The following is a 14,703-nucleotide window of genomic DNA, read 5'->3' on the forward strand; positions in this document are numbered from 1 at the left end:
TGGCCATGGCAGAACTTTTGATATTGTGGTCAGTTAACCATTGCAGGGATGATCTGGACACGTGTTTCAGACTATTATCCTGCTGAAGGATCCAATGACGACCCAGTTATAGTTTCCTGTACAGCCCCACAACATCATAGAACCTCCACCATATTTCAAAGTTAGGACAAGTTTCTTTTCATTATAGCTATCCTTTTTACACCAAAACCACTCTGCGTGTTTATTGCCAAAAAGTTCAATTTTTGTTTCATCGGACCATAAAACACGGTTCCAGTCAAAACTGTAGTAATGTTTTACAAACTCCAGGCACTTACGTTTGTGGATAACTGACAGAAAAGGCTTCTTTCTAGCATACCTTCCAAATAATCTGTTGGCATGGAGATGCCATCTGATGATGGTTCTGGAGACCTGACAACCCCAAGATTTTACCTTTTCTTGCAATTCGCCAACAGTGATCCTTGGAGATGATATTGCCTCTCTTACCATCCTTCTCACTGTACGTGGGGGTAAAATAAACTTGGATCTCTTCCAGGCAAGTTTGTCAAAGTTCCAGTTGATGCACACTTTTTTATTATTGCCCTAACTGTAGAAATTGGCATTTTCAGGTGAGTAGTTATGAAGGGCAACACACTTTTCATTCATTTGGATTTAGTGTTCTATTTTCTTTGCCATGATGATGGTTGGCTAAGGAAATTTGGTTCTGTCTCTCCTCGCATTTGTATCCCAGTTAATCAGGAAGTCATTGATTTCAGCTGGAAAGTTCCTGTACACTCCAATCAACTTAACAATGTCCAATTCAAATAGGAAACATGCTTCAGTTACATTGTTTCACATTAATTTCCAAGGATGCCAACAATTATGGCACGTTATTTTGTTAAAAATATTAATTTCTTGATGAGGACTTTGTTTTTCTTTGAATTAACTTGTTTCAATTAAAAGTCAAATGTTTCTCATTTTTTCAGTGCAAGATGATGGTTCTTCAGCAAACAGGGATTTTTTTTCTAACCCTTCTTACAAGGGATGCCAAAAATATTGGAGGGCATTGAAGGTGCATGCAAGAGTGCACCCTTCTATCCTGAGCTGCTTATTCCAAGGAATCTTCTATCTCATTTAACACTATGCTGAATAAAGACAGATCAAAAAATTAATGAATGAATATTTTAGACTGTGTATATTGGCCTTTGCAGCAATATTAAAAGGACATCAATAAGCAGATAGCTGGTGACAGCAAAATAAAATCAAGTCACAAAAACATATCTAAGAAACAGAATTTCTGAAAATGTTACCCTTACTTTTGATTATAATTTATAGCAAGCAATTTGATGCTTATAGAAAATTACTTACCTGCCCATGGTTGCGTCTCTTCAAGGCAAAAAACGATGAATACAGTTTCTACCAAAATGAACATCCTATCTGGTGTCCACCGTTAACCAAGAGATTCAACTAAAAGAAAGTCTTTCTCAAGACCTTTTTTTCCTGTAGAACTGCATATTTAATTTCTCTCCAATATTATAGATAATTCTTCCTCCTATTTTGCGAGAGAAAAAAAATTAAACTGAGCTTGCATTAGTCAGCAATCCAAAATTTACAACACAGAAGGAATCGTTACAGCAAATGTGTGAAGAACATGCAAATACCTGGAAAGGGACATTTTATTGTTCGTAAGTGTCAAATTACAATATGTTTTGAATTACTGATAAGTATGGTGGTGGGGGTGTTATGGCTGTCACTGACACACTTATCTACACTGCTGATGGAACTGCTGATAGCCATTGCAGAATGAATTCTGAGATATGAAGAAACATATGATCTGCTCAAGTTCCAGTAAATGTCTCCAAACTCATTGGATGGTGCATCATCCTATAAGAAGATAATAGCCAAGCTAGTCATGTGATTTAAATCCAGTTGTGCATGCCTTTCATACGCAAAAGAGAAAACTTAAGGGGACAAGTTCCCAGAACAAGCAGGAGCTCAGGATGACTGCATTAGAAGCTTGGCAAAGCATCACCAGAGGAGATACTTAGTACCTGGTGATGTCTATGAATCACATACATGAAGCAGACATTGCACGCAAAAGATATGCAACAAAGTCCTAAATATGACTGCTTTAATATATCTGTCATTGATATGTCCCAAACATTATGGCGCCCTAAAATGGGGGACAATGTAGAAAAAAATGTTGTCACTTCTATCATTCTATAATTTATACAAATACCCTTAAAAGTTTGCAGTGTGCACTTTAATAATGTCCGAATTGTTTCATCTGTAACTTTAAACTGTGGTGCACAGGGGTAAAAATCTATACAAGAATCAATTAGTTATTACCTAAGGAAAATAAATCTATCCACACAAATTACAGAAAACTGGGAAGAACATTCAGTTAAACACACTTATTTGGCATAGCAACTACATTGTGTCCCAAATACTCATTCCATTTCTGAAGCTGTTTCAACTAAATGATCTGGATGATTGTTCTAAATTTCCACAAACCCATGGGTGAAGAAAGCTGAGTACACTTCCCTTTATTTGTAGGGCTTGAATTTCAGAGTGGGACTGCAAGAAATACACACTTTGAGAAGTTTAATTTTACAAAGCACAAAACATCCATTTGCTCTTTCAAGGGAGCAAAAAGTAGTTAAAATAAAATGCTACCAAAACTGACAGTTCTACACAATTGTAGTGAAATTGAAGGAACAAAATTACATGATTAACACATGCTTTGAGAGCATGATAAAATGGCCAATCAATTGTGAATTGTCATCATACACAGCAAAGGTGGTAAGTCACTAGTGTGGGATCAACAGTACTATAATTTTGACTTTAGTATTGATGTCAGCAATTGGTACCAGTACCAAAGCAATTAATGTATGACTCCAACCCCAAAACCCCACTTCCCACAGTAACATCCCTTGGGCACAAAATCACACACCTCACTGTCCTGCCGCACTCTGCATCAATAGAACTATTGATTCCATTTCTGAGTCTCCAGCTCTGTGATGTTTGATATGGAGATTGAGTTAGGGGGTGACTGGGGTGGTTGTATGTTATACCCCTCAGAGTTTGTAGCGTGTTTGGGCCTGGGGGGTTAGGGGATTTTATCTCCTAAATAACCTCTAGTGCAGGGAGGAGGATAAATGAAGCTATTTCATTGCACCATTTTAAAAATTAGTTTTTTTGGTATTTTTTTCTCACTACCAGTATACCACAAACGAGAGAAAAAAATCAAGATGGACTTATGGTTAATAAAAATTTTTTTTTTTTTTTTAAATTACACATTGTCAGATGAGGAAATATCTTCTTCAGATTCATACTCGGAATATAATGGTTCTGCTGCTTAAATGTATTCTTGTTTTTAATCTACAATTATGTCTTTATACCTCATATTCATTCCATACAAAACTTATAGAGCTGGTGTTTCTTAATACACTGGCCAGACAATCAGGAGAACTCAAAATACAAATTTGAAACAGAAGATATCTAGTTGGCACAGAAAGCTATAATGGCAGAAGCACAATTTCAGTGTAGAAATACGGGGGCAGAAAGTGTACAGTATGCCCAATATGTGTGCTGCAGAAAGGCAGTAGGTAAGGAGTCCAGCGTAAGAAAAAAAGAGTGAAAGAGAGAGGAAAAAAAAGCCTGAGTGTAAGCTGTTAATTGTCACCTAGAACACTAGGGGACAATCAATTTAGATACTGGCTGCAATGTCTGACCGCTTCTTAAAGAGGGTAAGAAAAAAGAAAGATCATCAGAGGCTGCTGGAGAAAACACTATATTGATTACATTACACCATACTGTTTCTCAGCTAAAGTGCTAGCTTAGAAACCTAGCCAGCATATGGGTACAAGAACCTCAGTAGAGGCTAAGTTGAGTTCTAGCCTGGTATCCCGGCAGCAAACAGAAGATCGCCATGACCACAAAAGTGAATTCAGGGCTAACAAGTGACCCTAACAAGTGATTTAAAGCTATCTCTTTGTAAGAGAAGTGAGACAAATGCTAAAATTGCAAGAGTTAGGGATTAGAATTTACAGAAAGAATGAGGGGGAGACAAAAAGTTATAAAGGGTGTTGTTTTGTGTGATACTGTGGTGAACCTGGGGATGTCCCATCCACCCCAACAGAATAAGATTCAACAACAGTTTAGGTGGGCTCAGAGAGGCTATCTTAGTAAATACTGCTCTCTATAGTTCAGTGTGACTTTTTATATAACTAAAGGCAAAGCTCTTCATCCATTTCTGCAGTAATCACAGATCATAATCTGTGTATTATATGTATCTATATTATACACACGTGTTTTATGATTTACATGTTTTTATGATTTAATGGATCTGAATTACATATTTGCATATATGTCATTTTTGAGTCCTTAACTGTCATTAAGTATAATTCATGGGGGTATTATTTTTATAACATGGTATGTACTTCATTTTTGGCTGGACAACTTTTATTTTGTATCCAATGCTCTTAACAACTTCTTACGTCCTTCCTTCTCTACAATATACAGTAGATACAGGGTAAGTACTTTATAGAGCCAGTATCTGGGAAACATCTGAGAAGGATGGTGATATTTTAATGGAATGGACACTGCTGCAACTATCCACTGAAACATTAGTTTTGGTTTCCATTCCAGTAAACACTGAAGCAACATCTCACTATTACAATTTACCAGTATAAAATAAGAGATTTTTATTTAATTAATTGATATTGCATTATCTTAGACTGTAATCAAAAAAGTAGTCTGGTTGTTTATTTCACTTTTATAACTCCTGACCACCCATGCTCCACCAGTGTTAGTCAAATGATACACAACATCGCAGTCATCATTGCAGAGCAAAGTTACTTTATAAAGCAGTCTGATATGTTAGCCAGTTATGCACTTTTACTTAAAATAATCAATTTTTTGTCCGACATTAGCACTACTGAATGAATTACACCCATGAGGAGCAATCTAACACAACCACCATGAAGCACACCATACAACATTTTGCAGATGCTTAGCTATAGTATTTCATTAACTTTGCCATGTGGAATGTGAACTAGGTTTACAACGAGCCAATAGGAATAAACAACAAGAATAAGTGATAACATTATTATTGAACAATAGGAGCACAGGTGTCTGAGCACACTATTGCCACCATCTTGCTTTACCTTATTTCTTTTAGTAAGCTGTACACTATGTTAATAGTAGTATATGGGCATGCTGTACCATATAGTACAGTAGTAGATTTTACATTAGTGCTGTGCCTTCCTGCCATACTTCTGGTAGCTTCTTGCAATTGCCCCTCATCCCCCATTCTCTTGCTCAACACTTTTAACTTAGTCACTACAAAGGTCTCTCTTTTAAAATCCCCTAGATATCAGCATGAAAAACAATCATTTAATTTAGTGTGGCTGTGATGTGTACCACATCAGCCTCATCTGTCATGTTCGGTTGCTTGATATTATCTTTATGGCTCAGGGGTTATTATGGATCACTGGCTGAAATAACTGTGGTAGTTACAATGAGGAATTATGCAAATAAGAGACTTTTGTTCATAGGTGGTCTGCTATATCTTAACATTTAACAAATTCTTTCACAGTTTGAACCCCTTTAAATACCACTGACGTACAGTACATTCGTCTGTTTTTTAGAATGGCTCAATACATTATTTACAGCATTTTAATAATAAAGGAAACTGAATCTGCAGGTGTACTGCTTATTTTCATATTTTAATAAAAAAATAAAAATCTCTGCGGTGGGCTGGTGCCCTGCCTGGGGTTTGTTTCCTGCCTTACAGCCTGTGTTGGCTGGGATTGGCTCCAGCAGACCCCCATGACCCTGTAGTTAGGATATAGCGGGTTGGATAATGGATGGCTGGAAATGAAAATCTATTATCCATTTTATTCTGTTATTGATAATACTAAACAAATCACTTACAATATTGGGAAAAGGTAAAATATTCTATAAATTTTGCAAAATGCAGCCAATTGTTTTTAAAATACACCCAGATTTCAGTTAGTGTGGAGTAAATTGGCCCTTATGAAAATTAAAAGCTAAAGAAAAAAGAAAAATGCAGTTGGTGGACAAGAGACAGGGCATGTGAAACCGAATTGATGATTTACAGTGCAGGGCCAGCTAGATAAAAGGCTGACACGGCTGTCAAAGAACAACATTAAGAACAGAATAAACTACTCTCTCCCCTTTTCCCATCCTTTACAGTTAAAAAAATATATACACTACAGCGGAGTAAATATTTTTTAATTACTCATTATTGCTTTAAAAAATGTTTAGCAAGCCAGCAGACACACAATGAATATGAAACTATATGATGGCTAAAACAACTGAAATGAACATTACTGAAACTGAAAAGTTTCTTTAAAGAAGTGATTTTAAAAGCTAGTTACGATAAATGCAAATCAGAAAAATCTGTACTGAAAAAGTAGCCACCTTTTAACTGCTGCAATTGAGTGTTTGTTATACAGAGGAACTATATACAGTAATAAAAGACAAAGCGGACTCTTTTTTCTTTGGAGACTGCATTCCTTTAATCTACAGTAGGTAATGACATCCTTTACATATTCTATTACTCTGTGATGGCCAGTGCAATTTTTTTATGCTGTGGTGTGCTGGGCCGATAACATCACTTCAAGACAGGCCCACCGAATCAACAAATTAATTAAAAAGGTAGGCTCAGGTATGGTACTCTCTCGTCTCACTGGAGTTAGAACCAAAAGAGAGAATGAAAACAAAACTGAGTGCCATAATGAACAATACTGGCACATCCTCTTTCTGACACACTAACATTGAATACTTTCAGCCAAGGCATTATTTAGCAGAAGTGTGTCAAGAAACAACACTGGGGCTCCTTCATACAAATGGCAATATGCCTGTATAATGCCTTACTGTGACTGTAACTACCAAGTCAGAAATTTTCTTTTTAGTTTTCTTCAATTTTTCGTCAATCCGGTGTATATTTGATTAGGGGTTGTTGTTGGTAATAATATTGTTCATTTATTTATTTATTTACAGTGGCATGCAAAAGTATTAAATCCCTTTGAAAGTCATTAGAATATTCTACAAAAAATGGTTTATTTTGAATTTGGAAAAGTATTGCTACAGCAATTTTTTAATGTACAGCCAGAATTCTGGCTGGGTTGTAGGGGATCAAATACTTATTTCACTCAATGACATGCAAATCAATTTATAACTTTTATGAAATACGTTTTTTCCGGATTTTTGGTTGATATTCTGCCTCTCTCGATTAAAATGAAACTACCATAAAATTAGAGACTGTTCATTTCTTTCTAAGCAAGCAAACTTACACATTCAGCAGGGGATCAAATACTTATTTCCCCCACTGTATTATCTGTTTTTAGCAGCCTATTAACTTTGAGATGAAAAATAAAAAGGGTCAGTTCACTATCTAACCTGGTGTTTGTCATTAAGTTTCTATTTTAATACAATAGTTGGACAAAAAATGGAAGAGAAAAAAACTGAAGGTCGGAGAATTGTTCATCTGCTCTACTTCACAAATAATTTGGGTGATAGCCTCAAAAAGGAAATTCTAAAATATAAGAATGACCTGACAATGGGACAATCAGCATACTAACAAACAATAACACTAGATAACAAAAAACTTCATCAACAAGAGTCAGCTTTTAATTAAACAGCTGAGCTGGAACAAAAACCTGCAGCCGCTGTGGCCCTCTGAGACAGAACAGGAGAACCTGTGCTTCACTGGATAGTTGCTAAATATCATAAAGGTGCAAACTGAAAACCACCACAGATCTGAATCAGTACCACTGTGACACATTCTCAAGAAAAGCTTGAACTCATGGCAGAACTGGCAGTAAACTGATGTAAGGAGCACATAATCTGGAGCCCTAAGCAAATAAAAAAATATGGTCAAATGAGTCATCTTTCGCCATTTCTATCAAATGGACAGGTTTGTTTTAGGAGAAAGTCAAACCTTCAATGTCTATTTTCAACTGTTAAAAATGGTTAGGGGCCCATAATAGTATGGTATGCCATTTCATGCGGGTCATTAGAACTGAAGAACTACTCTGCATTCTTGTATAAAGTCCTCATATAATCTGGCCATTTTACATACCAGGAGTATTCTGTCATGCAAACATGGGTTCCATATGATGCTCCCCTAATCCAAGATTGCAATGTTTTCATACACACTGCAAAAACAATTCACAAGTGGTTTCAAGAACACCAGGATAAACTTAAATCACTTAGACAATAACCAGATCTAAACATGACTGAACTGTTATGTGAAGATTTAGTGTGTAGACTGTAAAGAATGTTTTCACCTACTTTATTTATTCCTGAAAGGACTGGAGGTTTTTTCCATAAAGAATGGTGCAATATCACATTACAAACCAGTTCAGAACTTGCATGACAGCATTCCTGGAAGAACTAAAGCAGTACAGAAGGCAATGTGTGCAGCATCAGAAATAATTGATCTGCAATGTCCATAAACTATTAATTGGATTGATTCCAAATACAAATGTGTGCTATTGAAATACTAATAATGTTTTATAATTCTTGTCAAGGTTTCCTTCAAACTAGTAACAGTGCTGAGGGTGATTTCATGGTGTGCAACATAAGCACACACGCACACACAAATATGTGAATTTCCAGCACCAACTGACAAGGCATCACATGTCTGCTTTTGGTGACAAGGAATGTTTACGATGTGCTTAGTAAGCTGTTCACTATGTTACCGATAGTATAATCCATTTCTATGTAGCACTATATACTTTAGTAAAAGCTTCTGGTTCTATTTCCTGATCACATGTTGTGAGCACCTTGTCTTTCGCTCTTCTTCAACATTTCTTCAAATTCAGCCCTCTCAAGTCCTGATTTTATTATTCACTACTAAGGTCTCCTTTTAAAATTCATCTTACCATCAGCCTGGAAAGACCATGTCTAGAAATTGCAATTCTTTAATTCCATTCAACCAGTACATGCTACATCAGTGTTGTCATGTTGTCTGTTCTTATACTTTATTCATGGTAGAGGAATTATTACTGATCATTTGCAACACAGGAATAGAATTTACCCTTTTCAAACAAATACCTTTATTAAAAACTAGCAAAATACCCACTTTTCGCAGCGGCGAAGTACTGCCCTAAAAGTTTTAATAAGAAGAAAATTAAACCTTTTTAAACTGAGGGAAAATATACCAATAATTATTTGTTAAGGATCTCTTTGTATACCACAGTTTGAGTTCGGCCCTCCAGTTGTAATATGACCAAGCTGTGTGCTGAGCTTACTCTTAAGCATGCAACGTACAGTTGGCCATGTGAACAGTAATCTTGTCTCAAATCTCACAGCTTGGATTGCTGCTGTCATAATCGGTTTGAGTTTCATGGTTTGTTTCAATTACGACAGTATTTGTAGGACTTGTGTTGTAGTGACATTCAGCATCTGTCAAGCGTTGGAAGTATACAACCAGTTTCATCGATAACTTCACATCCTGCTTTTGAGAGTTTAAACATTCATAAACATCAAGGTGTCCACTACTGAAATCGTCACCTGTGAATCTAAGATGTTTAAGAGGCATTGGCAGTTCTCCAAAGGTGTAAAATATTTGGCTATTTCAGTACACTTGAAAGCGACAACCGAACAATTCAGCGGCAGCCATCAACTCACATGCAGAACCATAGGTGAAGGGCTTAAGCATTTCACTCTTCTAGTGCTCCTGTGTAGTATAATTATCTCCTGTGCCGTCATCAGTCCACACCTTGAACCGGTCTCAGTCATTCAATACATAAGACACAATGTTCCTCCGGATATCAAGAGTAAGCCTGATATGGCCGTGCAATATGTAACACAGAGAATGGAAAAGGCAGGCGGCATCTCTGGGCATGGAAACCACTCAGTAAGTGACAGTTCTTTGATCGATGGTGATCACCTCGATAGACATGTTAATTGGGGTACGGTTGGAACGATAAAGGAAATGGGTACCTGAACAATGTAAAGTAAGTCTAAAATACCTACACAATAACTACAATCGTAATAAACGAACAATAAAACAGCAGAGAAGTCGTGGATTAAATAAAAAGGCTGTAGTTATCAGCAGGGAGACGTGAATCCTGTGACGAAGCAAGGAAGGGAATGTAGAGACCGGAGCGACGTTCGGCCTTATATAGGCAGGCAGCCAACAACGTGGGAGGTGTGGGGATGGGGGACCCAATGCTGCCTCACACGACGACCAAGCTGCAGGCTATGGACGTATATATGTATATAAGTAGGATTCAGTTAGCGTTGGAAACCCGCGTACCAAATTTCTTAAAGATGGGCCCACAGGTAACAAAGACCGTTAGAAAGTTCAATATGGCGGCCGACAGTGACATCACACCACCGAAATAAGTACGTACATCGGTTTCGGTTAGCACAGGGAAGCCGCCTACCAAATTTCGTGAATATGGGGCCATAAATAAGAAAGTTAAGCATGGCAGACGTTGTCGACCGTTACGCGTAGAATTTCTAAATGAAACCTGCTCAACGTTTGTAAATAACCTGTAAGGAATGAGCCTGCCAATTTTCAGCCTTCTACCTACACGGAAAGTTGGAGAATTAGTGATGAGTGAGTGAGTCAGTCAGTCAGTCAGTGAGGGCTTTACCTTTTATTAGTATAGATTAAATGTGGTGAGAGGAGCATGAAGTCTCTCAAAAAAAATGATGGTTGGCTATAATTGGTCAACTCTATCTTTAACTTTAGCAATTTGGTCCTTGGTCTGAAACACTTTAAGCACCATAGACTTAAATATAACATGATCTCTTTTGCTCTTATCAATATATTGCTTATTTTTAGACTTTTTGAAATAAAAAATAGGAAGAAAATTGAGTCTATGCACAACTTAATTCATTATGCTTATGTTTTGACATTTTTAATAAAAAATTATACATCACTTAATTTTTACTGGAACTGGGGAGACTAAATAAGTCACTTTCTTGTTAGTATTTTCCAAAATCGACCTATTTGCTTATAAAATACCCTAGGTTTCAGTCAGTGGAGGCAAAAATTGTCCCAAAAAAATAATTTCCTACCTCTATTGCAAAAATTACAAATAAAACCAAAACCATTTAACAGAAAACAATCAACCAGACTGCTCCCACCCTCATATAAAAGTGACATTGCAAAGAGGAGGGTGGCATATGTATATTTGTGAGAATTTATTATTTATCTGTTTTGAAATCTTCACCTATTCAAACCATTTATGTATACACAAATCACAAACATTCATGGACTTTAATTTTCCATTGGAGTGTCAATCCTTTTAAGACACAATTAAGACAACAAAAATGTAAAATTGTAATTTCACATATGCTGCCTTGCGCCCTGTGTTGTCTGGTACTGGCTCCAGCTATCCTGTGCCACTTTCTGTGTTAGGATATAACGGGTTGGACAATGACTGTTTTTTTCTTTGTAATAATAAGTACAGCATATAACATTTTCGATACTGCGTTTTTAAATCTATGTTTTAGCAGGCTTTGGCACAGCAAATGTCAATTAAAATTTAAAGAAGAACAGTTAGTCTTTCAAGGCACACGAAAAACAATTTTAGAAAACCTGATCTTACTTATTTGTCATTTGCCACATACTGTATGTGGCCTTTAGCTATTCATTCCACTTAACTTGATATACCTCTCTCATTAAAATAATTATATTGATATTTAAATCCTACACATTTGTGATTAATTTGGGGTTTGACATAATATCAAAAAGAAACTGCTTTAACATTAGGACTTATTCTATGATTTTAAAAAAATGGCTGGAGTGAAGTAAGAAATTCACAGGTATACTTAAGGGCCAAGCATTTAGCCTTTGTGCTGTACACAAAAGTACAAAAAAAATTAATCATTTTAGTTGTTCAATAGCAATTAGTTATGAAGACATACAAGAGTTAAAAAGCAGTCACGTTTACAATAGTCTGACATAATACTATACTTATATGACAACTGCAATTTTTTTTGCATTTCATTCTATATATTATGTGTTAAAAAATCTTCTGTCTAACATGAGACTTAATGAGTCCATTATTTTAACTCGACAAAGAAAAATATAGCTGCCTGTAACTAATATTGATTTCAAAAGATATAAACATCAACTTTTACTGTTATTTATACATAGTACAATTTAGTTCTTACTTGTAGGACTTCTCCGAACAGTTACAATAATATGATACCACCCAGAGACACACACACACACACACAAAGGAAGAGTACAATGAATTTTTAAGACTAAATTAACACATACAAACCAAGCATCGGCAATGTATTACTGTATTTGTGGAAAGTTCATGAAACATTTAATGAACAATAATGAAATAAGTCTTTTTTTATTTTTTTTTTTAAACACCAGATATCTGCCTTTGCTATACATATAAATACACATGCATATATAAAACCCACAGTGTTTTTTAGTTACAATGTTTGTTGTTAATGATTGACTGTTCAGAAGCCTTATGATGAGCAGACAGAAATGGACACGGTATCTATTGGTGCAAGTGCTGCAGGTTGGCGAAGGTCTTCAATAATACTATTTTCCTTTCATTTTATAGAGTTCACAAAGTTTATATGTCCTGGCAGCTGGGTGCCACTATACTGGTAATATTCTGTGCCACTTTTACTCAAAAGTATGTCACTAAAATAACAGATGGCCTTTTATATTTATTTATATTTATTTTATAATTATAAATTATTTCCAAAAGACAATGATTTGTTTTAGATGACATGAGAAGTATGTGCAGAATGAGAACAATGACAACATGTAACCATTTCATTACACAGGCGTCCTTGATGTCTCTTTATAAATGTTTCACTTTCAAACTTGTCCTGCTTCCAAGAATTACTGATAATTCAGCAATTTTACACTACAGGTGACAAGTATATTCAAACCTGTAATTAGTGCATTAAAGGTCAAGTGTATTCTATTTTGGCACCTTTCTACTTATAATAGTACACGTGGCATAAACTGTGGATGGAGTGAAATCTCTGAGATATGTTTATTTTTCCATCAAATATCTTGCATAGCAGTACTTAATTGGCAACAGATAGTACTTTCTATTTGGCGTCTCCTCTAATGTTTAAAAACTACTATACTTTGGTAATTCAGTGTGATAAATCGTATTACTTGCTGCTTATTTTCTCATGACTTTATTTTTTTTTTTTTAAAGATTTCCTCTTTTCAAGTCGGAAGGTTATAATATTAATAATAGTAAAGTACTGATGTTATAGAGTTGTGTTTTTTCAATTATTAGTTTCATACCACGTATCAAGCTGGGGTAATGGCCTGAGTGGCATCTCTGTATTTTGTCTATATAAATTGAATGTGCCCAATACTTATCCCACACTTTCGCTCCTGTTTTGCGCTGGAAGCAAATAGGATTGGCCCCTACGATCCTGTATTTGAACACGTAGATCTGGAGGAGAAACTCATTGGTGTATTATCAAAGTATAACATTTCATTTAATACCGTTCATCCAATCGTAAAATCGGTTTAAATGATGTCTACTTTTCTTCCAAAATATCTATAATTCCATGATTGACATGTATCAATTAACCCACATATGACTTAGATAATGCTGCATTTGTATTTTTAAAAGAAATGGAATTGGTTCCTCTAAAAAACCAACCGTGCAAGGGTTAACCCGTTCACGATTCCATAACATTTCATTGAAAGAACATGCAAATCAACAACTACATTACTTCTGCTTATATGTGCGATCTCTGCTCTCTTCATCAATACTAAATGTTCACAAATTATAATTACTACAGGGATGGGTATACGCAGTCACAAAACCCCTTGCGTTGAAACTCAACACGATGGCAGAGACAGCAACAGTGGTTCACTACAGTGACCTACGCAAGACTGTACATCGAAATCGGTATGAAGACATGCTACGCTTTCACCTCAGGCAAGGATGTTCAAGGAAGTGCCGCGTAAAGTATTTACTTACCCACACGCCTTTAAAGACGTCTAACATAACCACTGAAAAAAACTCTACATGTCGCAAAGTCCGATGCTGATGTGTCACTGCTTCTTCTACACGGCCTCCACAGTCTCAGGTGCTTCAAAATGTCAAGTTTCCTCCTGTGCAACCTATCTTGACACGCACGATATTACGACTCAGTCAGTACCTCTAATTACCAATAGAATGAATGTGCCGGTTACCGTTTCTTACTGTCAAGGAAACTGGTGCCATGTTGGCTCTGTCGCATGAAGAACCCCGCCTGAGGAAACGGTAATCCCCAATCTTAACGGAAGCGTCACTAGAGCCAAAATGGCATCAAAGTTAAAACAGTTTCACAGCCGTGAACGTGCAGCCAGTGCGCGCGCGCGCACTTCCGACCAATGTACAGTTTGGTGAGTCTGAAGAAATAAATTATTGAAGTCATTCAGAAGCTGGAAGTGCGTTCGTTTTTTTTTATCCGAAGATAGAGAATATATACATGTAGATTCAAAATTTTACAAGAAAACAGAGTAAGTTTTTTTTTCATTAATAACATATGAATCTTTTTCATATGTTTTGTATTTTCATTATATTTGCAGCCACGCATTTTAAGTATAAATTACGACGTAGAAAACAACCATTAGTCCCGTATCTGCAATTCTGAACTTAGAAAAGCCACTTGATGAACTTTAAGAAATATACAGAATTATTTTTTAAACACAAGTTTTCTAAATATGCAGCTGCCCCAGGTTCAAAT

The 14,703-nt window shown here is 36.1% G+C and overlaps 1 protein-coding gene across 2 annotated transcripts in view; it reads right to left on the minus strand.

Annotated features, from left to right (window-relative positions):
- The window catches only part of entpd4 (ectonucleoside triphosphate diphosphohydrolase 4), a 56,295-nt gene extending 42,072 nt beyond the window's left edge, over positions 1-14,223 (minus strand). For both annotated transcript variants that reach the window (XM_039768530.1, XM_039768529.1), the window contains exons 1-2: positions 13,953-14,223; positions 1,345-1,528 (exon numbers count right to left, since the gene is read on the minus strand). In XM_039768530.1, the coding sequence (XP_039624464.1) occupies positions 1,345-1,352 (8 nt within the window). In that variant the 5' untranslated portion in view covers positions 1,353-1,528; positions 13,953-14,223. The remainder of the gene's footprint in view (positions 1-1,344; positions 1,529-13,952) is intronic.
- Positions 14,224-14,703: the final 480 nt, after the last annotated feature.

This window comes from Polypterus senegalus, chromosome 11, assembly GCF_016835505.1.
Source record: "Polypterus senegalus isolate Bchr_013 chromosome 11, ASM1683550v1, whole genome shotgun sequence".
NCBI classification, from domain to species: Eukaryota; Metazoa; Chordata; class Cladistia; order Polypteriformes; family Polypteridae; genus Polypterus; species Polypterus senegalus.